Source organism: Calonectris borealis, chromosome 7 (genome assembly GCF_964195595.1).
Source record: "Calonectris borealis chromosome 7, bCalBor7.hap1.2, whole genome shotgun sequence".
Classification (NCBI taxonomy): Eukaryota; Metazoa; Chordata; class Aves; order Procellariiformes; family Procellariidae; genus Calonectris; species Calonectris borealis.
In genome coordinates, this window is record NC_134318.1 from 15,673,271 (window position 1) to 15,699,057 (window position 25,787).

The following is a 25,787-nucleotide window of genomic DNA, read 5'->3' on the forward strand; positions in this document are numbered from 1 at the left end:
ACCTTGCTACCACCTTATCCTGTGCTTTCTGCATTTCCTTTTCTTTTTCAAATCATTGTCAGACTGTCCCCAACAGCTCCATTATGCCTGGGAATATCAGGAAGAGCACAGAGCATGTGGGACCTACTGTCTCCCCTTCTCAGAGGAGGGCTGAGGCTATTTTTGCTGGGCTTTAAAAACAGAAAGCAAAGAATTCAGCAAGATATGGACACCTGGGATGGCAAATTCCAATGTGACTTTTTTCTTTGAAGTTATGAGCAGCATTTTAGACCAGAAAGTCTTAATTAATTTTACCTGTAGATGGTGTGATCAGTGCTCATAAATGCTACTGCCATCTTGCTCCACTGACTTAAGTTAAGTGTGAAGCAACCAAGTGGAGGTCACTAGATGTCTCTGATATGTCACTTGGTGCAGCTCAGCTGAACAACACAGAAAGAAATAGAGGTTTTTGTGTTTATAACAAATAGAAAGTAAGACTATCTCATGTCTTCAATAGTTCTTAATAGCAACATAGCATTCTAATGCGAGAGAGGGAAAAACTCATGAACAAGATGAAACTATTTTTCCATATATTCTGCAGTTCTTCTCCATTATCTGCAGAAGAAGGTTAAATTGTTCACTACAGTCTTTACTATCATAATTATAGAATCATAGAAAAGTTTGGGTTGGAAGGGACCTTTAAAGGTCATCTAGTCCAATCCCTCCTGCCATGGGCAGGGACATCTTCAACTAGACCAGGTTGCTTAGAGCCCCACCAAACTTGACCTTGAATGTTTCCAAGGATGAGGCATCTACCACCTCTCTAGGCAATCTGTTCCAGTGTTTCACCACCCTTGTTCTAAAAAATTTCTTCCTTATATCTAATCTGAATCTACCCTCTTTCAGTTTAAAGCCATTACCCCTTGTCCTAGCACTCCATGCCCTTGTAAAAAGTCCCTCTCCAGCTTTCTTGTAGGCTCCCTTCAGGTACTGGAAGGCTGCTGTAAGGTCTCCCTGGAGCCTTCTCTTCTCCAGGCTGAACAACCCCAATTCTCTCAGCCTTTCTTCATAGGAGAGGTGTTCCATCCCCCTGATCATTTTCGTGGCCCTCCTCTGGACCTGCTCCAACAGGTCCATGTCTCTCTTGTGCTGAGGGCTCCAGAGCTGGACACAGTACTGCAGGTAGGGTCTCACTAGAGTAGAACAGAGGGGCAGAATCACCTCCCTTGACCTGCTGGCCATGCTTCTTTTGATGCAGCCCAGGATACAGTTGGCCTTCTGGGCTGCGAGCGCATACTGCCAGGTCATGTCCAGCTTTTTATCCACCAGTACCCCCAAGTCCTTCTCAGCAGGGCTGCTCTCAATCCCTTCATCCCCCAGCCTGTATTGATACTGGGGGGTTGCCCCAACCCAGGTGCAGGACCCTGCACTTGGACTTTTTGAACCTCATGAAGTTTGTATGGGCCCACTTCTCAAGCTTGCCTGTGTCTCTCTGGATGGCATCCCTTCCCTCCAGCATGCCAACCACACCACTCAGCCTCCTCAAGGGTTAAGGTACCCTTGCTGTACAGTTCCCTTTGGTTCCTGAGCCACAAGGGCAGGGGTGGGTGAAAGTTGCATTCCAGGTTTCACCTGGCATCTCACTTGGCTTATCACTGTTGAGCCAAATTCTGCCAAATCCTGGTTTCTGATCAGAGACTTCAACTCAAATCCAAGTCCCCTTATCATTTTTAGAGGTGCTACTCTAATTTCCAAGCATCCTGTATTGATTGTGCTTTAAACCCAGGTATGTTTGTATAACTGTAGGTTAATGTGATTTTATAACAGTACATTTCAACTTCAGATAATGAAAATCACTTGCAATCTGACACACTTTGAGGTTCAGACAAATATGTCTGTTATACCACTACACAATACTCCCAAGAACATTGTTTTCCTCTGGTTCATAAAAGTTGCAATAGGGCCATTAGTCTTACTATCACTTTTCAGTGTGGTTTCAAAACCAGCTAACAAATTTCCTGGTGGCAAATATTTCTTCTCTGTTTGCACTTATTCTTCTTCTAAAGAAAAGCTGCAAATAAACGTAAAATGTATGACTAACCTTTACCCTACTTTGTAATGCATCATTGCTAGGATATTGCAGCAGCAAGTACTGGTATTTTTCCACCATATATCTTCTTTTCTCTGGAAAAGAACAGAGGAATAACATAATTATTCTTCTTTAAATTTGACTTCAAAATTAAAAATAAATAAATAAAGGAGGTACTGGTCACAATTTATACAAGATAAGGTAGCCCTGCTAGCCTATGTCACATCCAATTACTATGTTCACATAAGGTTGAATTTGAACTCAATTTTCCGAAGAACCATAGGGTTTGGGGTTTTTTTAAATAATTTTTTTACAAAAATCAGGAAGTGGCCAAAAAAAAGGCTTATTTTCTGTAATCTATGGTCAATTTCTTTACATGTGGTAGGGATTGATGGGAGCAAGGGAGAGGTTATTGAGTGCTCAAAATTGCTAATAGTATTTCTAAGCTAAAACACCAAATTAAATTATACAGTTATAAAAGACGGTATCACTCTAGACCAGAGAGAATTCTCTCTGAAATCAATATCCATCATTTTTATGGCCAGACAAAACTCTCACTGTTAAATATACTGTAATAACAATTGTATGAAATTTCTCTTATGTGATATGCAATCCATTTGCTTCAGAAGGGACTGAATTTTTGTGACCTTTTAACTTGTACTAAGATCTTAATTCTCAAAATCTGTTTTTATAAAATTTGAGAAGTGAATAAGTTATTTTCTGAATTAAAAATCTTACTGTTAGATTGCTTTTCTGTAGCAAATTATTATAAGTTAAGAAAAAAAGACTAACCTGGATTTTTCCTAGTCTGATCATTATGTACCAGGAATTATTTTTGTTCATTGCATTTTTAAGGAAAGATTTTATCAAAATTATTTAGCCTATAATAACAGAACAGAGAAACAATTTGTTCTGTTTCTTCTTGTGCCTGACCTCTCTGTCCATTTAAAAAAAATTCCATTAATACATAAATGCGGAATTTGGATCTTTCACAAAAAAATAGACTAAAATGGTTATAAGTGTTTCAAACAGCATTTGAGGATTTAAACTGATAGGGTTATACACACACAAAAAAGCACCATCTAAAAGAACACAATAATGATTTCTGGATACTTTTGTGTTCCTCTGTGGAACTGCAAAGAATAATCAAGTAACATTCTACTGAGTATGTACCTTCACCAGGATTTTAATTACCACGTATGAATCCCATGAGATACAAATGCATTCCAAGCCTGTCTGTAGAATATTTATCAGGGAATTTTATTTATTTCTTCTACATGTGATGGTTGACACTGGACTTTATTTTTTTTTCTCTGAAGTTCACCAAAGTTAGGAGATAAAAGTCCATGCAAAAGAACGTGGACTAGTTTTTTTATAAAGAAGGCAGAAAACTGGCAGATGTCCCCTTGCTATCTTCAGTTTTATATAGGAGGCATAGTCAAGACTTTGGACACAGAACAAGGAGGGCTGCTTCAGAATGGTATAAGGGGAAGGCTAGAGCATAGCTGAGTATGGTGTTATGTGGAGATATTTTATGAAAATAACTGAGGAGTTTAGTTCAATTACCTGAATTGTTACAGATCTCAGTGTGAACCATAGAGGGGAAAGTGCTGCCTAGCAGTTCTTTGACTGGATCTGAGGAGTTTTTATTTTTAAGCAGCATGTGTGTGTTTGATTTGGTTTTTTCCTAATAGTAATGGCTTAAGCAGAAAGAAATTGGACTCTGAGACCTAGACTAGATGCTTTGCTTATTGATGTAATAAAAATTAGCTTTTGACTGAAAAAATAATGTTCTTTTTCTTAACTGGATAAAAAGCACCCAAATATCTTGAAGTCTAAATCTGTTTAGAGATAGGTGATATATTGTGTTAAGCCATTTGTAAGATTTTGCACATTAAGGATTTTAACAAGAGATTTGTATAGTCATTTCGTAAACACAAATGTGGTGGAAATAAATCATTGATTAACTAAAGGAATAGGATACTCCAAACCTAGTTGGAGATCTACATAAATGAATATGTGAATTTGGTTCAGATCATGTTAGTAGAGTGATTTTTTTTTTTTGGTCTCTTTCTGCAACATGATGCCTTCTTATGCCAGGTAATCATCTTGCTCTAACAAAGAATCTGTATGGTTGAAAGACTCAAAAATTGCTAACAAGGTTTACTCATTAAAATACTAATAATTAAAATGCAAGAGGTAGAGGTAGTTTTAAGTAAACCTTCAACTCTTTCCAGCAGATTTAGTGCAGCTGGTCAGAGCTAAATTAAAAGGAAAATTAAAAGGTATTAATTTAACCTCATCTTTTCTCAAAGTAACCTGAGAGTCAGAACTTTTGTCATGGCATGATCTATTCCCTTCCCATTTGAAATTTTTGGCCAAAATGGTATCATGGTCATAGGTCTCAAAGGAATCTATTTTGTAAAGCAGGTTCACACTTTAAAATCTATCCAACATGGTACTGGGTGTACTTTTCCCATTTGAAAGTCCCTGTCCACTCTCAGATCAGCTGGAGTGCTGTATGCAATTCTGGATGTGAATCCTCTGCTGCCAAAAGTATCCCCTTATCTTCTGCATGTGAAGATGCCAAAGCTTTCTTACTTGACAGAGCTTGAAATGACCATGTGAATAGATCCCACCTCTTCCTCAATGCAGGCTAGGGACAAGGGACAATGCTGCCCAGAGTCAAGTCCAGGTTCCTATGGGGTCCCTGCACAAAGCTAAATGTGGGGGAGGAGGAGAAGATGAAGTAGAAGTGTTTATGCATGTATTTTAACTCCAGTGCTTCTTTTTTTTCCCTCAGGTGGTTCCCACTTGTGGTAATTTACTGAGCTCCCACTGCTCACCAGCTATCCAAATGGAGTAGCAGTGAAAATATTTTGTGAAAAGATGCTTCTTGATCCTAGCGGATTTGAGTCATGGTCTGACTGTGTGGTTGCTTGGCATGACATCAGCAGAGGAATAGCTTTGAATTTTGTTTGAATTGATTGAACTTCCAATCTTACCTGCTCCCTTAAAATAGTATGTAGTTGTTCAGTGGTTTGGGAGAAGACAGGTGGCCTTCTAACACTGCAATGGTCATAGTTTTATGAGGGAATGCGATGCTTTAGCAACAAAATGCATCTTTGGTATTTTATACACATATTTCTATGTCTACATGGATCTAATGCAATGTTCATCTTAGTGTTTTATAGACAATAGCTTCTGAAACTAAGAAAATTAATTGTAACTGATACTGTTAATATTTTTATAAAACAAAAGTCAAATATGGATGCCGAATGAATTGGTGCATGCTTCAATGTGACACAATACAAGCCCTATAATTCAAAGAGAGGTGCAAAACCTGAGACCATAATTGGTCCAGTGAAGTCAACCTCTGTGCATCTCTTAAGGCAGAAACTATTAAATACTTGGAAATGGGTGCACTATGAAGCCACGTGCAATTATAACTTCAGACTTTTCCAATATCGCAAGTCAAACCTTGGAATTTTCCTCTAGTCTTCACAAAGGCACAGTGCACAGAGGCAGTCTACCATGAAAAATGAATTCTGAGCTATTCCCAACCCTCCAAAAGAGATAAACACATCAGATTAGGCACATTTTAATCAAGTTAATCACCTACCACATTTGGCATTTTCTTAAGGATAAAAAATACCATAATATGATTAATTTTAGATTTTCTGACATGGAATAATTGCAGTAATTGCAGAAATTGCATAAACCTGAGACACAGGATATTTCATTGTCTCCATACTCTGAGATAGCTGAAAGGCCGTTCTTTAAAATTCACAGATTGTGAGGCGATACAGGTTGCATTTTTTGTCATTCCAGCTCCCATCAGTGTACATCTCTACACATTTTTCTGTCCCTTTGCCATTAGGCTCATATTGGTGCCACTTGGTATAATTCAGAGGTGTGCCATTTATACACTTAAATTGACCTGAAGTCTCACCCTCTTTTATGCCCAAGTAAGCATACCGGTTATACTGTTTCACAATACCCAAAATAGCTTTATTCTCCTCCTCATTCATGGGAGTTGCAAGAGTTCCTCCAGCCTCTTCACAGGATTCTAGTGCAGATGCAAAATCAACTTCCTTTCCATTGCTGGCAAGTATTTTCTCTCCTACTTCTCTTATTTTCCCATTCAAAGCAAGCACTAAAACATGAAAAGAAAAAACTAGTTAGCTTTTTTAATTTTCTATGGCATATTGATGAGAAAGCAAAGAAAGAGAAATCAAGAGATGAAGAGAAAATTAAAAGTGGTAAGAGGAACAGAGGAGGGAATAGAGGGCAAGAATGAGAGTAAAGGATGAAGAAGAATAAAGATCTTCAAAATTTTACCAATTTGCTAGTTGTTCACTAAGTATATTGTTATGCTGCTTGTGACCATCTGATATTGTCTTCTCCAAGACAAGATACCCCACTACCATTTGCTGCATACGCTGTCAGCCCTATTATATTGTGTGTAGTCTCTGAAGAGGATCAATTTGCTTCAAACTTGAGCAAGTGAAACAGAGAAATGATAGTTTTTGTGAATTCCTTCTCAGTACAAAACAATTTACCACCTTTAACAATCTGGTTGCTGATAGATAAAAATGCTAGCAATGTGGTACAAGGTTGAGGAGTTCCCATGAATCCACGTGGAAAGCGCAACATGAGTTGGAATTTTTTTTTTAATAAATTAAATTTGAATAAATGCACATTAGTGTTCCTGAGAGAAATCTGCCTCTCCAGGGAAAATGAGTCATGATCTTCCCTGCTTTGGAGGAGAAAATGGAGTTTTGGGCTGTAATACCATTTTCAAGTGCAATTTCTTTCCTGCAAGTCATGATTCTATAATTAATTTTGCCTATTGCATTTAAAACTGATTGTGAGCTGAAAAAGTAAAAATGGGAAAAATTACCGCCTTCAAGTCTGGAAAGTCGGTGTTTCAAATTTACTAAAACATTGTGGAGTTCAGCGTCCAGAGAATCACGTAGACCTACACAGATAAAAATAAAAGTTATACAATCAAGCAAAACTAGGCTCTGCTGATAGCAACAATTGCTTGGATAAAACTAATCATTTTCCAAAACTAACTAGCACACAATGTATTTTTTTAACATCATCTGGCATTAAAAAAATATTTTCCCAGCATTTTTTCACACTGTTGTTAACCTATATTAAAGCAAACAAACACAAACCTCCAACCCTCTGAAATGCTGACAATTCCCCTCTGCACAGAAGAAAATGAATTTTTTTAGGTTGAAGCCTTATGTTTGTCATGTCTGTGAAAGTGGCTTTGCCAAAGAGAATTTGTTTCATTCTAATAATTGGTAGTGAACAGGCACAAGGGAGATTTTGGGGAGGGAACAGTTCCCATGGCACCATGCCATTTTCTTTTTAATCTGCTTTGTGCTTTTACAGAGGGATCTTATTTTAATGGAAACCATAAACACTGGTATAGGAGGGTTTCTGCACAGATTGTGTGAAATACAGTCCATCCAGCATTGCTTGCTAAAGGTAGATACTTTTTTCACACAAATTTCCATGGGTAACAAAGGTCCTACATGTAGAACAAAGTTACTAGTGTGCCCCCATGATTGTGTTCCCATTATTCACAACTAAAACAAATGGCAATGTAGAAGCACAAAATATTGCTGCATCTCCCTTTCTCCAAGCTGCAACTCTTTCTTACTGCACTTCACAGTCAGTAAAAAACAACATATTTGACCCAATAAAGAGAGTCCGTTTGAGTGACAGAACATTAGGTGGACGTCAGCCTTTTTCACAAGATGGTCCAACGTCCCCTTTTTTCTCCTTTATCACCTTGCAGCCAAGGAAGACCATCTCTTCCAGGAGGTCCCATCAGGCTTCCAGAGGGTCCTATGAGACCTGGAAAAGAGAAGCATAATTTTCTTTCCAGTTGATGCATATTCTGGGAACTTCAAGATGAAATAGAACTTAAACTGAAGTGTGTTACATCTATGAATAATTTTGATAGTGCTTTAGTCTTGGTAATGGATCTGGAGAAAGCATTTCTACATAAAAAGAAAATTACACAGTGCAAAGTGTGTTCCTTACCAGACTACTTTTGCACATACCATCTTTGAATACTAGAAAAATATGCCAGAAGCCTTTTAATTACACTTGTAAATACTGGAATAATATTTTCTTCATACTTAAAAAAAAAAAAAAAAAAAAGAAAAAGCTTCTGCTGTGAAAGAAGCAATTGCCTTTGGAAAGTCAACAGAAAAGCACTACAAAGATATATAGATTATATTTATATGTTTTAAGTATTGATAACCTGTTTGTTTCCCCTCTTCTCCCAGAAGAGAGAGGAGACTTACCCTTTAGAAAAAAAAAAATTAAACCCATCATTTCCTCCATTCAGTTTTCCCTCCTCTGCTAAATGCAGCTTCCTTGAGGGCACATGTCCTTCTGTGTTAACTGCTTTTATTCATGCAGCCTTCATGACAAGGATTTGTTGCAAAAAAGGCAAGTTTACTTACCTGGTAGACGTGGCTGTCCTTTCAGACCATCTCTTCCAGGCAGTCCAGGGACACCAGGTAGCCCAGGAATTCCTGGGCATTTACGCAGTGCATGGCAAGTCATTAGCAAAGCAGCTACTGCTGTGAGCACGTAGGAGGAGTAAGACAACATGATTGCTCAGGCCAGCTGTAAGAAAACCCACATATTTATCAGGGAATGATTCTGTAAGAAAATGTAGGCGTTGGCTTATATACCACATAACAGTGTTATATATTGAAGACGACTTTTCTTTTTTTTCCCCATTTGTCCCTTCTTGAAATTTACATTCTTTCCTTGTTTTGATAAAGTCTATAGTTTAGGTATAAGAGATTTCCCAGATTTATTTTGCTACCATTGCATAGCACACAAAACAGTTTCTAGACTGATACAAATCAGTATGCTCATTACAGAATGACAGCCTCATATTTGGGAGTAGTGAAGACAAATCATCCTTTTTCCTATCACTGACTATTTGTTGGACTAATCCTTGAGAAATGATGGGCTCAGATGTAGCTGATCATGCTTAAGCCATTAGTTGTCTGTAAGGGCTATAATCACTCAATGAAACATAGATGCATACGCTACCAACCTGAAAGGCACAATCTGCTACAGCAGTTATTGTGATGATTTGGAGCTAGTTAGCAGTCTCTTTAAGCACAGTACTATTTAAGCACATTTATTTGAAATAAGCAGACTGCTAGAGTGTTTTACACATGGGCAAAATTTTATAGCTCAATTGACATTCCTATCTTGTTTTGAACAAATTTCCACAAGCTTGAAAATGTCAGAGTTAGTCTTGTAGAAAATGCATTTTTGCTGGTTGGCAATAGGCCTATTCGTCTTATTTTATCCTTTCAGATATAACATTAAGTAGGGTTATAATCTCAGTGCTGGGATATCATGACTAAAAAGCACTCTGAAACTATAGATCATGGGTTTACAACGCAGCTAGTAGGTGTGCAGCACTGGTAACAGTGCGGTTATAAAACCTGAATTGATGGACTCTAAGACACTATAGCATGGAGATATCCAGTTATTGGCATCATTCAGTTAAAATAATAAGAGAGAGAAAGAAAGGTTCAAGATGCCAGAATGGGTATCCTTTTCAAATGAGATGACCCTGATGGGTTGACTCTCATACAAAACATGTAACTTAATAGCCATGACTTCACTTTTCTTTTGGTACAAATTAGAGAGGATCATGTACTACACTCTCTTAAAAACTTCCACCCTTAAAAAAAATTCAGAAGTGACAAGATCGTTTTAATTGACACATAATATGTTCTAAATCCAGCTCCACCTGAAGTTGAGAATAAAATCTTTGTTGGCTTGAATGCTGCAAGATTAACACCACCTGGGTTCATCAGTTAAAACAAGGTATTTGTTTCAAAGCATATACGCCAAGCAGAATCAAAATATCAGTTTATCATTATTACCATTTATTAAATGGATACACTAAAACTGGACTGAGCTTTTAAAAAAAGGAATTATTGTTTACACTTCCAGACTGACTCTATCGTAGAAGGTTTTTGACATTATTCTAAATCTGCATCAATACCAACTATTTTTAAGGGCAAAGTTCACTTCTTTTTCTAGAGGAATGACTCATCAAAATCAGTTCAGTGGGACATACCCTTGAATTTAAGAATATTCAATTATTTCATAAATTTCAGCATTTTGCTGCATACAGAATCTGTTTAAGTAATAGCAGCATCTATTCCTCATGGTCAAGAATTTCCACTTTAACGAGTGGAAATTTCAAATCCTCCTGGGAACACACATGATGTATTAAAAGTGCTGTCGAGTTTTGCGTGTTGAATCTGAAGTGTCTCAAGTTGTTTAGCCTTTACTGTATTGAAGGCTAGCAGACACCTCTGAGAATGCTGGCCGATGACTCGGAGAGCAGATTATTAAAGTCCCTAACAGAAACCTACCTTAGGTGGCTAGGAATACTTATGTCCCTGAGATAAGGAAATGCAATTACAGCAGGTACTCTTCATCTGGTGCTGATCATTCAGGGAATTGCATTTGAATGGACTACTGCATCCAGCTCATAATTGGATTATGATACAGAGTCAGAGTCCTGATCAGTTATATAGCAAAATAGAAAAAACAGCTCTTCAGTTTTAATCCACTTTTAATGACCTTCATCAGTCATTACAATCTGGTGTCCTTCAGGCATCTCCTCATCCACTAAAATTGCTAATATAAGCAAAGTAAAAACATACTAACAAAGGAAAATTTAATTTTAAAATGTAAATATGACCACGGAAATGAAAAGGAACAGGTTTGCCTTCTAGCTGAAGTTCCTTGTGATTTATTAAAAGGAAATTCAACTTACCCTTCTACTTCAAAGTGAAATGAAAGAGCAGTTCGCACAAGTCCCCTTTACATAGTGTCGTGTTTGTTAAATGACACCGCTGAAGTGGAGGCTGGATAATGAGGGCGCGAATGTTCTGCTTACACACTTGTTATGCAAATACTAAGACAATTTTTAGAGTTGAGAAATTTCTTTTTCTTCTATAAGAGTAGACACATACAAAATGTATAAAAATTTAAAGAAACTTTCCGTGATTCTATGTGATATCGTAACAATTTTTTCTTGTTTTAAAAAAGCAAAAATGGCATATAACCACCAGTGCCTTTTAGTAGAAGGAAAGGTGCTGTTGTTAATTAGGGAAGCACATAACCTTCCAGATAGAGTCTGACCTGATAATCAGAATTCTAAACTTTGCTTCCCATCTCTGTATCTGATGTACTTACCTTACCTTAATATCATTTTCTAGCCGTGTGTACACTCAATGTTTCTGTGAGCATCTGGTCTCTTTTGCATGTAGAGTACAGCTGATCCTCACTTGGTCAGAGATGGATCCTGGAAAAATTTGTATACATGCACAAAATCCTCAAATGGATAACATTTTCAAGTGAAAAAGAACCGGAGGCTTTGGTCCTCCAGTTTTCCAGCAAGAAAGATTGGGATCTTGTGAATAACTTCTTTCTGGTTCTGATGCCTTCTACTGTAAGGACACTTATGTTTGATCCTAGCTGAGGTTTGTTTTATGAACCACAGCAAGCCAACACCTCAGTCCCTCACCTGTAAGATAGAAATACCTCTGCTTCACAGCTTTTCTCGGTTTTGCCAATTTACACTGTGGTATCTTAAGGATAGAATGGTTTCTACTTATCATTTGCATTTTACTAAAACTGCTTAAGTTTTGCCATAATCCCTAACAGTAGTGTCTTTCTACCAGCAGAAGTCACAGCTGCAAGCTAACATCTTTAGGCTCCTTGTTTGACAAATAAAGAGATGTCTAATATCAACTGTCTGACCTAGCTAAGAGAAAATACCAAAGGAGGAGATATGTTTAGAATGCCCTTTAGAAGTAACTTAGTCACCTAAATCCACTTCCATTCATAACTGTGAGCCTCGTCCTGCAGTTAAAAGTGCTCAGCATGGTCTGTCCTCCCTCACAAAAAAAAGAAAAAAAAGAGCAGCAAACTGAGGAGATGTCAGTATCCTTTTAAGCAAACGATCACTTAACACTCACAGATGTACGTTATAAACAATCTATCTTCAAGTCCTTCCTCTACCTCATATGCAGCAAAACTTTGAATGTGGGTCATTTTGCAAAACCTCTAATCCCACCAGTTGAAACTATTTCCTTTTGTAGTCCAAATGAGGTAGATGAAAAGAACTGGTGTTAAGTGTCTAAGACGTGGATTAGATAGTACCCAGTAGGTAAAACACCTTGTTCCTGAATCCTGCTGCGGTTTGGGAATAGCACAGGCAATTCGGCACAATCAAGACATGGGGTAATTCTGTTTCTGAACGGCAGCAGACCTCTGGGGTACCTACAGCTCTAAGAAATTTCTGCAGTTGCAAGATAAGATGGAACTTAATAGATCCAGATTTTGGGAAGTAATATTTTAAAAGATTAGGTGCCCAAGTTCTTGGCAATCTAATTTACCAGAACACAATCTCATATAGAACCAGTTTCTAGGCAACTCTGCAACAGTTGTAATGGTTAATACTGTTCTGTGATATCACTGCCCATATACCTCCTCCCCACGCGTATACATGCAACATTAATATATGAACAACATGATGATAGATCTTTACAGATTTGTACTATTTCTCCTACCCAACACAGTTTATACTTAAAAAAAAATAAAGAAAGAATTGGACACATTAATCGGGGAAGTCAGTAAAGCCCCACCAGCTATGCACTATCTCTGTCCATTCAGGAAAGTGTGGCATGAGCAAAACGTGGCTTATAATGGCTTAAGATGTAGAAAAACTTTATAAATTACTATCTTTTACCAAAACTTTCAAAGAAACATACATTTGATTGATAACAGTTCATCTCCCATGAATCAGATTATACTTACACAATGGAAGCTGATAAACGTAAAACATTATCCATCGTGAGAGATTACTTAGTCATTAGATTTACTTTCCTTAGTTATGTGCCAGAGAATTAGGGAAAATAAATATACTAGAATAAGGAAGAAAGAAAGTAAATATTTTTTCTGCAACCTGGCACCCCTGTAGAATAGCTAGGAGGCTCGGTATTCTGAAATTTACAGGTAAACCTGTGTGGTAATGGCTGGGTTACCTGGGTAACACTCACAAAACCCAGCCAGGGAACTCTAATGGTTTCAGTGGGCGCCAGATACTACGTCATTCTTTCTGTCGTTAAGTAGAACAATAAGATTCCTTCTGATGTCCCCTAATCATTAAATATGCTGTGTTGTTAATGCCAGTGAATTAAACCCACACCCCACAATGGGCTGCTCAACAATTAGCAAAGGAGAACTTGAAAAAAAAAGGAATCTGATTTTCAAAGGTGTCGTCTTTATGTAGCAGCCGTGCACGCTACCCTCAAAAAAGTAATTTGAAAACTAATAACTGCCAAGGTGGTTTCAAAACCAGAACCAATTTTATATAGCCTTCAAACCTCTAATTTTCAGAAAACAAGGTGAACTCTCCATTTTGCTCAGCACACTGTTTTGAAATGAGCTGGTTACTAACAACCTTATCATACCCCAATCTGCATAAAGCTATCCTGCACTCTTTCATGCAAAATGCAGTGCAGTACAGCCATGCTAGTTTATTTGAGCCATTTGCGAGACATTAATCTTAAATGTGTCACTGTGCTGCAAGTTCCTGATATCAGCTCTCTGAGCTTGTCCTTGGCACAGCACCTGCATGGTAAGCAGGTGTGGTCAATTCTCCATCTTCACCTTGTTCAAAACATTTATAACATTTTATAACATTTTTTTATATTTGTCTAGTATTTCCACTGTAGTCTGTTTGCTCTGCTGCTACAGACTTAAAATCAACCAGACTTAGGTGCCTATAATCAGTTTTAAGATGACTCATTGGCATCAGCTTAAGCCCGCACCAGAAATATAGGGAACTAAATATATGTCACCTATTAAGTAATGAAACAATCCAATGGGTAAAGTGCTGCCTCCTTCCCACCTGTGGTTTAATTTTACTGAGACAAATCCAAACAATAAACATGGGAAGGTCAACAGTCCCCCTGCTTTTGGAAACTGAGAAGCACTGATAAAATATTTTTTATGCTAGTTTACAGTGCCTTGATGCAGGAATAGGATGAAAAATGTAGAGAGTATGGCACCTTACTACACTGCTAATACTGAAAGAATACAAGTTCTGCTGTGGGTAGGTCTTGAAATTTGTATTATTGCTGGGTGTACTCCAGACTTATGCCACTCTAACTTGAGGATAACCATCTTACAGGAAGAATGTCATTGCTGATGAGACATATTTATGAACAAACATGGTATCAGTGACATGTTGTTAGCTTAATAATACACTGTTATTTTGTGGAACGGATCCCAGGGCAGAGATTTCTAGGTTTAAGTGTAAGCAGGTTGCTGGAGGACAAGAAGGAATGCTGAATATAGATGATGAGGTTCCTAAAGAGAGGACAGCAGAGATGGGGAACAGAGCTTGGAGTAGTGGATTTTAAAGAGCTGGATCCATCCGACTGTAGTGAACAGCCCTTGCATAGCATTGTTCTTGCAAAGCACAGAAAATGTAAGCTTAAGACAAAAAAAGAAAAAAGCCTTCAAGCAAATCAATTAAGAAAACCCACATCCCTTTCAATCTCTCTTCAATTCTAGGAAAAGCAAATTCAAACTATACTATCAAGAAAAAGGGTGACCAGGTTTTTCAGAGCTTTTGTTAAAAAAAACAGGCATGGTTCTCTCCTGCCAAAAACTTATAACCTTAAAACTATGTTAACAGAAGAACTACTTGTCCTTTGTTTTCAGATTATATCTGATTCCTTCTTTCTCATATACTTGAAGCAATTGATCTAAACTGCAGATTCATAGTCAGCATACTAGAGGACATCAGCAAAGCGGCCTCTTGGATTACATGAAAATGGTAGGCAAGTTGCTAGAAAAGTCATTTTGACTGAACCATTATTTCTATGCCCTCGGAAAAAAAAAAAAAGAGAGAGAAAATCAACTAGAGCACATTAAAACAAAGGCAGCAAGCAGCTTCTGCTTTGACGGCAGATTTTTAGACCCAGCCTTTTTCCTTCGTTCAGGCAGGACAAGTATTTTCTCCTTCTCCCTTCCCATATTCTCTCTCCAGGTTTAGTAAAAATTTAACCATACTGTAGTCAGCTTCTGTCTCTCCTTTTAGAAACAAACAGAAACCCAGAAATAATCTCATTCTAACTTCACAACCTAATAATTTCCAGAAGGTCTGTATCTTACCTGTTTCACAGCTAAAAACCCTAAAGCTTAGAGAGGTGCTACCCCCCCATTATTATTGAGGAAGCCTGATTTTTTTTCCCAAGCATCAATTCAGTTTTCTCTCCTGTAGGCCATATTACTGACTTTGTAATTCCTCCTTGTATCTTCCATGCTAAGCACGTAGCCCTCTATGGGAATACTACACAACAGTATGGGAGATTATTCCTAATCCTTGGTCAACAACACAACAAAATTACCCACTGCAATATCAATTAGTAGTGTCATAATGGAGTAAATATTGCCTTTTTTACTGGAAATAGTGCAAAGAGTAATCACAGAGGTGTCCTACCGTATCGTGTTCCCATGGAGATGAACCGTACCGTGTCCCTCCTATCAAAAGTGGTAATAGGAAGCAATTTATGCTTGAACAGCCACTGGCCAACATTGCCTTGGAAACATATGCTTGTAATTCATATCTTGCCCTTATAAACAGCCACCTGGCCCTTGTTATCAATTTAAAATAAAGATAATCTAGCCTGCAGATAGCAGAAAAATCCTGCTAAACTGTTATTACGTTGTTATTGCCGGGAAATGGCCCATCTAATGTCTCACTGATAAGTGTTACAACATATATATCCAAAAGCATTGTCAACATTTTATTCGCAATCGAAATTCAAAGTCTTTGGGAGAAACTTGTTTTTGAAAACACATGGCAGAAAATACAGAGTTAGAAATGAAAATAATAAGCTCACCAAGCTGCTGTTAAGGTCTGATGGTCACGGTAAAATGAAGCTGCTTTGCATCTTACTGAAGGGACCCCAGCTGGTAATGAATTCCCAGGAAACACCGCATATTGTGGTTGTTATTGCTGTTATGAGCTGAAAATTAAGACAATAGGTGTTACAGCATTTCATTTTGCACAGAACTTTTCAGGAGATTGAACACAAAATTCTGTATGTTTTAGCTGATTGTGTTGTTTGAAGCACATAGTATTTAATATACCGAATCTCTTTCTTTTTGTAATGGCACATTTTTAGATTCTAATTAGTGCAAAAGTGTAGAGGAACACTTTGTACCTCCTTGGTAGCAGATGAAGGCACTTCATTATTTCCGCTTCCGTGAAAAGCAAAGCTCCTGAGCACCTGACTGACCTGGTGAAGCACAGCCGTGCCTCCACCCAGCTCCTGCAATTCAGCGTGGTGGTTTAGTGCTTCCTCTCCAGAGGAGGGGATCTCGCTCCCCAGGAGCAGGGGGGGCCGGGCAGCAGCAGCAAGCAGTGCCTCGGGCCCCAGCCCTTGCTGTGCTCAGCTGCTGCATCGCGCTCTTCCTTACAGCAGCGGCGTAACGCAGCGCGGGCACGTGGCCCTGCCTGCAGCCGCTGCAGCTTCTGCCTGTAAATCCCTGGCAGCTTCAAAGCAGCCATGCCGGGTATTGCTGGCAGGATAGCTAGGGCACTGAGATGCCAAGGAAAGGCCATAGACTGAAGGGCCCAATAAAGTAGATTAATCTCCTTGCCTTTTGTTGATACCTGAGTTGACTTGAAACTATATAAGGTGCAGTTATTGCAGAGGCTTCAGTGTAGAAATATTCTTGGAAGATTCCTGTAAGGAACGAAGAGAAAAGAAAGGCTCAGCTACAAACATATATTTATTAACACCCTTTTCCTTTCACCCTGAGCGTTCCCTGACTGTAGAACAGAATATTTTGGAGCCCAAATACTAGAGAGAGTTATTTTGTAGCTTTCTGCAGTAATTTTGTTTATTACTAAGTTTTCAAAAATCTTAGACTAAAAAGTTCATTGATATTTTGAAAGATGCTTATAGTTTTACTCTTTAATTACAAGCCAATTTCCTTGCTGAGTTATCCGAAAGACTTTGCAAGCCAAACTCTTAAAGAAAATAAACACAGCTTGTGGAAATCCTTTGGATTTTTCTAAAAGTGAGAATTGACCAAAACTACCCAACTACTAACGGAGGTAATACAGAGGATGTAATTGGAGGAAAAGTTTACTTCATAATTAGTAATTGGGTTAGTAAATAGGTTAAAATTGAGAGGATTGTCTCAATAGAAGTATGGCTTATTTCAAACCAAAGTGGCTTTGTTTGCAACACTTGTTGCATTGGTTCAGCATATACATTGAGATGCTCCCTGAAGAATGAGGACTCATGTTTTCACCATCTTGACAATGGCAAGATTTGAGCACAGACATTCTTCACGTCCAAAATAAAAGCTTAAGGCCTATGTCTGGTGCCCTAATAAAAAAGTATGACCTCTCCCTGCAAACATGTGCCATGTTTACATCCTTAGATCATCGTTGCTAAAACTGCACTCCTGTTATACCATTTTGCTTGTTATTATTATAGTCTGGGCTATACTGAGAGTCTTTTGTTCTGATTACAAAATGTGAAAACTGATACCCAGAACCGGAAAGATTAGCACAATGAACCATACATATTCATTCATTTGTGAGGATTAGAAGAATGCTGCAATGTAACTGAAATTCAAGCAGCTAAATCTATGGCATTTTAAAAAGCATTGCAACACCCAATAGTATTTTTAACTTGTTTGTTTCCTTGAAGATTTCAGTAAAATATCCACATGGAACAGAACAGTGGCAAATTCTTTAATTTTTTACTTTTTAACCAGTAAAGAGTATTTTTGTACTGAACAGGATGATTCAGGGAACACTACGTAATAAGGTAGGAATATGCAACTCACTTTGAGTCTAAAACATAACACCTGCACTTCTAAAATCCAATTTCCAGTGACCTTCAAAGGGAATTTGGTAGTTAATTGCCATTTGGAAACTTCCTTAGGCACGTAACATGTTGAGGAGAAAGATGAAAAACAGTAAGGAATGGGAAAACTTGTAGAAGGAAGGTCTGAGAAATCACTGGGAGGAAATTCTTCTCTCTAATCAGAGATCCAGAGGGAAAAAGGTGGGCTATTCAATCGTTGGTTAGGATAACAGCACTGTTAGCATTTTTCCTACGCCAAGACACAAGCCACTGCAACCTGTAGTGCAAGTTGCATGAAGAAATACACTCCCATCTGTTTTCTTTCAAGTCTGCAGTGCATTTCCTTTTTTAGCTAGCTAATTAAAGCCCCTTAGAGTTCATCTAGTAGATAAAAACAAGGAACAGATGAAGGCCCAGAGAAATGGAAAGAAAACAAAAGGGAATGAACAGAGCCCTACAACCTCAGAGTCTCTCTGGAGAGATCTTGAATATTGCTTGAGGCCAGAATGATTCAAACTAAAACTGTTTAGTAGGTTATTAAAACACAGTAGACTTAGCTTACATGACAAATCAGAGAGAATGTTTAATGACCCTGAGAAATGTAATAACCATGGTTGTCAACTACTTAACTAATAAAATATAATTTTGTTATTCCATGGGGGTCACTCCTTACAGCCTTTATAGCAGCTTTATATGCAGTTTTGAAGCTTAAACATTATTTTTCTTAGTAAGACAAAAGAAACTCTACAAAATTATTAATAAACATTTCAGCTACCTGTTGAATTTTATTTATTTATTTATGTTTAAATTTGGTTTGCCATTCACTGCTCTGATGTGAGGAATCATTCTCGGGGGCTGGCATGCAGAAATCTAGCCCCTGTACGCTCAAGCAGCTCACTGCCTGGCTAAGGAGCAGTTGTCCTGTCCTTGGTGAGGCAATCTGAACTACATCCTGGCCTGGAGATTTCAGATCCATTCTGCTAAGCCTGACAAATACATGCATATCTGTACAATGGACTGTGTGTATCTCCATACCTTTTCCATCCAAAATGCAAAAGCACAAACAGCAGCTGCTGTTCATTTTGTCTCAGATCCCAATGCATGTATGTACCATGCAACTATGTAGTCATTATCTCATTCAAATATTATCTTCGCAGCAGTGACTATGAAAGATGTTACAGATTACTGGTCTATACCTACTGTTCTGGAAATGTAAACAGCAGCACAGCTATGGGTACCCTTTTTGTTGACTGTTTTTTTCCATTCATTTTAGCAGAGACATGGGCTTCCAAACAAGTACTGAACTAAAACAAGCCTTTTCACATCGGTGTAGCTCACATGCCACAAGTACAATGAAGTTTACCTAAAGGTCTAGACCAATAGCCTCAGGTAAGTACGCTAAATCACTGGAGCAGCTGTTGTCCTGCTAATAATATTTTCTTCTTCCCGTCTTTCTCCTATCTCCTGAAGCCCTCAGTGGCTTCTCACATCTATCACCAGTCATATACTTGCCTGTTCTCCGAATACTCTTGTATTCTGTCTCAGGGATTCACAGTAGAAATTAAGTTTTTCTTAAGAAAAAAAGCATAGTTCTCTCCTAACTGTGCCTTTTCAGACATGTGTTCAGCCCTGTGCAGAGCCCAGCCTGCTGAGTACACGGAGTGCCCCTTTCACAAGGTCAGTCCATATCCACTGTTATCTTGGACAATCCTCTAAAGCTGAAGTGGATTTTAAGTATTAACTTCTAAAAATTAGTTTTCAAAACCTGCAGAGAACACCTGTGCTCCTGACTGGCGCAGTACCAGTGTTAGCATACAAATGGTACACTGCATTTCTCCAGCATCTATTTCCCCAGCTGTGTCTCCACACAAATGAGGCTCAACTGTCTAGTAACTTCCATCCTTTATGGTTTTTCACCTTTCCAGAGTAACATACTGTGCCACTGTAACAGAGATAAATGATGTAAACTATTTTACTTTCCAACAACTCACACAATTTGCCAGAATAAAGGCCAAATTCAGAACTATTCTGAGAGAATTTGACAAAGATAAACTTCAGGGCTGCAGCATTCAAAACCACTGGAGAGCTCCCAGTAACTCGAGACAGAGTGTAGTATACAATTTTCAGTGAAGTGATATATAATACACTTGAGCATTGTAGACAACATTTGAAACATTTCTTAAATAGCCTTTACAACTGCTATTGTGTGATGAGCTGGCAGCTTTTCTTGCCATAGAGTCCTGCTATACTGTTCCCGACACTTAATCCCCATTTGTTAAAAATGCAGGTTCTGCTTTAAGATAGACTTTAAATCATGAGATTAAAAGGAAACAAAGATTTTCACTTTTTTTGTGGAATATTCTAATTGAAAGGCTTTTAAGTTTTTTTCACTATTAGTCATGAAAGCTAGAAATGCACTTTAGTCTTGAAAATGAAAGCAGAGATTCTCCAGATGCTGGCAATTGCAGCTTTAAGCTAAATACCAGGTACTAGAAAATAACAGCACATAGAGGGCAATCTGAGGCTTCAAGATAGTATTTGCTTTACTAGTTTTTGGTGCACAAATAAAAGATCTACTTGGCAGGCTTAGGAAGTACCATTAATACCCCCCCTTTTTTCAGTTTAGCTGTAGTTCTCTATAATAAAAGGTAAAGAGGTAAAAAGGTTTAAAAAATACATCACTTCTTCCTCCCGCCTTTCTCTTTTCCTATCTTTACCTGGCTTCTGTGAATGTATATAGCTGCTTAAGCAGGGTGGAGAGGGCGTAAAAGGATAGAGGGGTTGAAAGGTTGTGATCCGTAGCATTGATCAAACCACTTGTGAGTGGGATACCCTTGCACAGGTATCATTGGAACCATAAACTGCAAGGTAGGAGATAATCAAGAGAGTAACCAATGTATTCATTATGATGTTGCTTAAGAGGTTTCAGGATTTCCAGCTAAATTTGGTGAAGTGCTGTACCCATCTCAGCTAAAGCAGCTTGTAGTAGTTTAGCTTCTCTTTTTGTATCAAAACAAAAGTTTGAATAAAAAACATGCTCGGGAATAATTCTTGGGGCAGGGGGGAAGGCTGCACAGAGCTTTTTTTTGTACATATCTCAAGCACAAGGCAAAAGTGGTCAAGAGTTGTAGCCCAACAGTGCAGATGGGAGGAAAGGGGAGAGATGCTGTCCAGAGCTCTCCCAAGAGAGTGCAGAAAGACTGATGGGGAAAGCTGCAAGAAGGCAGCAGGACCAAATGGTTTAACCTCTCTTTCCCCTTCTCACTGCCTTTGGCGCGCCTCTGAAATTTGTTCAAGTACAAGCTGTGAGATAGAGTAGGACTGTTAAGGACACAATCAACTGGGACTCATCATGACACAGTTGCCGTGAGCATCCAAACAACAGGGTAAATAAGAGACCACACTAAGGCAAAGCAACACAGGAACTGAGGGTGGCTTTGGAGTTTTGAATGTTGTGAGACAGTATACATACTAAAAAATTTTTTGTGGCTCTGTAGTGATATTTTCTGTTAAGGCTGCAATGAAACACTGAAATTCAGTCTGCTGCACCGCTGAGCTGATGCAGGCCCGTTTCCACGAAGCCCAGCGTTAGCACACTCAGACTCTCTGAAATCAGACACCTACATGTGGGTTGCCTACGGCTCTCACATTCTGTATACCTAGTCCAGCTGCTTGAAGTTTTATCTGTATTTAAACACTCTGGAAGAGGATGCCAACCAGTTAGAGACTGTAGAGTCTTCCTCCCACTGCAAAGCTGCCAGAACCTTCTTGGAGGATTAATGCACAAGCTCAGCTCCATGGGACAAACTGTGACGCTACTTGAAGACATAAGGAAACCAGAACACACAGCCAGCCAGGAAAAAACTCTCACAACCATCTACCCTGAAGCACTGATCTAAGCAGCTCAAGCTACCAATGTCTGAAACATCACTGGGGTCACAGACCACAGAAAGAGATGTTAACTGTAGGTGCCCCAGCATAAATTCATTCCCTAGAAATAACACAGAGGATCCAGTCATGCTGCTAGTGCTGAGTGGTTTGGCAGCGAACTTAAAAGAGATATGAGACTGCACCTAGGTTTCCAGGCTCTCCTGCATTATTTCTTCTCCTGGGTATTATTGGCCAAACTATAATCCAGGAATTATTTTTTTTTCCTTATGTCTCCAGGTGCTAGGCCAAAGGGCAGAGCCACTTGGGTAGCACTAAAGCCACCGACTTCCCTGCATAACGCTTCCCTGCATGTTTCACACAAGAGGGTGATGCCTTCTTCCAGAACAGGAAAGAAGCCAGAGCAAAGGGCACGTTTCTCCTCTGCTCTCTGAGCACAAGTTAACCACCCCTTCCCCCATATTTATGTGTTATAATTAAAAAATAAAGCAGTAAGTACAAGTTGCTACTGATTGAAATAGCTTCCTGCTTCCACCTTGTAGTTCCCGCTGAAAATTGCCACTTGAAAAATAAAGAGAAGGAAAAGAGCTTTTCAGAGATTGTGTTTTTTCACATGTGACAGGATAGCTCTTCCTAAGCCTGTACTTAGCCTGAAGTTGTGCTATGTTTTAGAAAGACAAACTCAGCAGCTGATTAACAAATGCTGCTCTCATCTTGAATTACTCAGAAGCTCTGCAGAGGTCACATTAGTACCAAATGAAATGGTTCCAATCAGGGGTATAACAGTAAATACAGATTAGTTTATAATTAAAGCAAAATTAAGTGGTCATCAGGGATGCTGATTTAAGCCTCTCGGAAGATAATAGAACACAATTTTAAACCCCTCCTCTCTTTTCAGCACCTACTGACGAAAGGTGTCCCTGAAGAAAGGTGTCCCTAACGTGCATGGTGAGAAAGGTCAGAACTTAGGGCACACCTTGCTGACTTTAAAAGTGTCACGTAATACGACTTAATAAAAGCTCATTTTCTATTTCCAGGTCTTGTTCCTGCCCTGTGGACTTTCGTCCAGTCTGAGAAGATCAGCGTGCTCCCACGCAATGGCCTGCCAAAGCTCGCAGATTTCAGCACTGTTATTCTGCTCCTCCAAGCGACGGTGCAGGACAGGACAGTTGACTGGGTAAGCCCAGACTAATAGAGCTATACTTTCACTTACACAGCTGCATTTCTGGGGCAACTCCACCAGAGACGGATTTTCACCAGTGTAATATAGAGCAGAGATTTGTCTTCTAGAGAGGAAGGGAAGCTAGCGGCTTCCCTTCTGCACAGGAGGTGTTTCAGCTGGGGGACCATTTTCCTTGAGATGGTTTACACCAGGGTAAACCTACAAGACAGGGAATGCTGGGAACAGGAGAAGTGATACCAGACTGAAGCCTGAGAGCTTGAGGACCCAAGAGATGAGCTGACCGGGCGTTTACTTTAAGTAGATTCAAGAAATGCAGCTCGGATTTGCTATTTACACCATTCTTGCTGGGGCCAAATACACCTTTCATGTACACAGCCTGGTAAAAAAGTGAGTTATCTGACAACTTTGGACTGTATGAAACTGAGCATACAATATGAATGTTCTCCCATTCGGCTTTCATGAACTCCCAGTGTTTTTAGCGTAGGAATATTTTTGCACTTACCTACAAACAGTTTTGCAGTTTGTATAGACCCATTTGAATGATGTGTAGTACTCTCCGAACACAAACAATCTTAATATAAGGTTACAAGAAGCTTCATAAATTTCTAACAACCATATTGGAGATTTTCTGGGCAAAATCATGTAAAAATTAGTCTAAATTACATTTCAGAGCTGGACTCTTGAGAGAGTGACTGACATGGCAATTAGGAATAATATTTCTAAAAAAATTCAGTTGAAAGAACACAACCATTCACATCTGCAAAATACTACTCCAAATCTTTTTCAAATCAGCAATTTAGTCATTGTAACCTAGTGGCTGATGCACTGGGGGCATAATATATCATTGCTCTTAGTCCAGCTTCAAATGAAACGGTCACAAAACACATCACAGTGTTTTTTGGATACAATCTCAAAGTAATCTTACATAATCATTCCAAATAAATGCACTGGAGACTGAATTACCACTGATCCCTAAATCTGGAAGCACAACAGGATTGTACCTACTCTCTAGAATGTCTTTTTCTTGTCCTAAATTAACCCAAATCTGTCTTTTAAATATTGCACCATATCCTGCATTTTCATATAATAAATATTGATTAAAAAATCCCAGGCAAAATTGTAAAAGTTCTTCTTGTCATAGCTGCAGGACAGCAATTAATGAAGAAAAGGAATGCAGTTCACTAGAGAACTGCTAAGATACGTTGCCAGTAATGACAAGGAAAACATGATGCAGATCAGCAGATAAATCATACTCGAGAAAATTCACACCCTTCACCAGTTTCAGTAATTGCTTTTTTGCTGTACCTGTATAACCTGGCACAAAGAAAAGAAATGTCATTACTTACAAAGGTAGACATGGAATTAGGCAATGAAAACAACAGCTATAAAACAGATGAGCTGGGCACTAAATGCTCCTCTGTACAGGTATGTTCCTGTGTTCCCATGGGTCAACATTACTCGCCAGTGTAGACACAGTCCTTCTCTCAGTAGAGGTACTTAGCTTACATGTCCTAAACTAAGTGGAAGGGGAATTGAAAATCTTCTACTCTTTCATGGTCAAAAACTTAAAGCCTGCATGTAAACATTTTTCTTAATTGTCGAACTTTTAGTGTTGGGCTTTGTCGTCATGGTATTCACCTATTCCTAGTTAATCCAGTCTATAGTTCATCTTTTTGTAGTTCACCTGAGGTGAAAGAAGCTCCCATCAAGAAAATAATAAAAGCCCATGGTATCACTTCTCTCACATTAAGGACCTATTCACGTAAATAAGGCCTTTTGCTGTTTTTCTGCATGAGCTAAATGCCACTTGGAGTACATTTTACCAGTAGGCTTTTGTGTTTAAGACAAAAAGTTTCTGCTTTCTACTGCATCTAAATCTTGATCTGTATCTCCTGTACTTCAAGTGATGCCTATAGATTGTCAAAAGATCTTCTTGTTCTCTTGTGATTGTTCTAGTGCACACAAAGCAATCTGGCCGGGCGTTTTACTGTTTTATTCCTCTTTGTAGTTACAGCACATTTCATTTTCCTATCACATGGAAAAAACAGCACGAAAATAGCCAAAACTTCAAAAAAGACATTAGTTGCATGTCAGTAATCACTTGTGTGCAATGGACCTCTGTACCCAGATGACAAATACCACTTTAGACTCCAAGTGATCATTATCAGCCAATTTTAGAACCAGAGTAAAAGCGCACTAGGAGCAAAGCCATCACTAAACACTGAAATAGCATAGGACTCTATGCACTGTCCACTATTTACATGATAAAAGAACGTATCAGAAACAACATGTAGAGAGCAATCTCTCCAAGTTTACAGCTCAGCTCAAAGACCAAATATATGAGAATTTTTCATTAGTTTCAAGATTATTAAAAAGTGCTTCCCTCATGCTGCATTTATGAGGAACTCGTAGCAAGGTATAATAACCAGCCTGCTGAGCATGCCATAACTTATTAGCCTTACTACCACTATGATAAACACAATCTAATTCATAATGATTGAAAAAATTAAATCTGTATTTTATTAGGATATTCAAAACTGAATGTCAAAGAGAAAACAATTATAAATACACTCTGGTTCTGGTTACTCCAGGCCACTGTTATGGGAACAAAAATCTATATCAACCACATAACTGAGAGCAAAAACTTTGGGCTTTCTTAGACTCA

At 38.6% G+C, this 25,787-nt stretch overlaps 1 protein-coding gene across 1 annotated transcript; it reads right to left on the minus strand.

Annotated features, from left to right (window-relative positions):
- Positions 1–5,770: 5,770 nt before the first annotated feature.
- Positions 5,771–8,717, minus strand: LOC142084583 (pulmonary surfactant-associated protein A-like). Its single transcript, XM_075155432.1, has 4 exons — positions 8,560–8,717; positions 7,877–7,942; positions 6,972–7,049; positions 5,771–6,224 (listed from the first exon to the last, which is right to left on the minus strand). Exons 1-4 carry the CDS (start codon positions 8,708–8,710, stop codon positions 5,848–5,850), a joined length of 672 nt encoding a protein of 223 aa, XP_075011533.1. The 5' UTR covers positions 8,711–8,717; the 3' UTR covers positions 5,771–5,847.
- Positions 8,718–25,787: the final 17,070 nt, after the last annotated feature.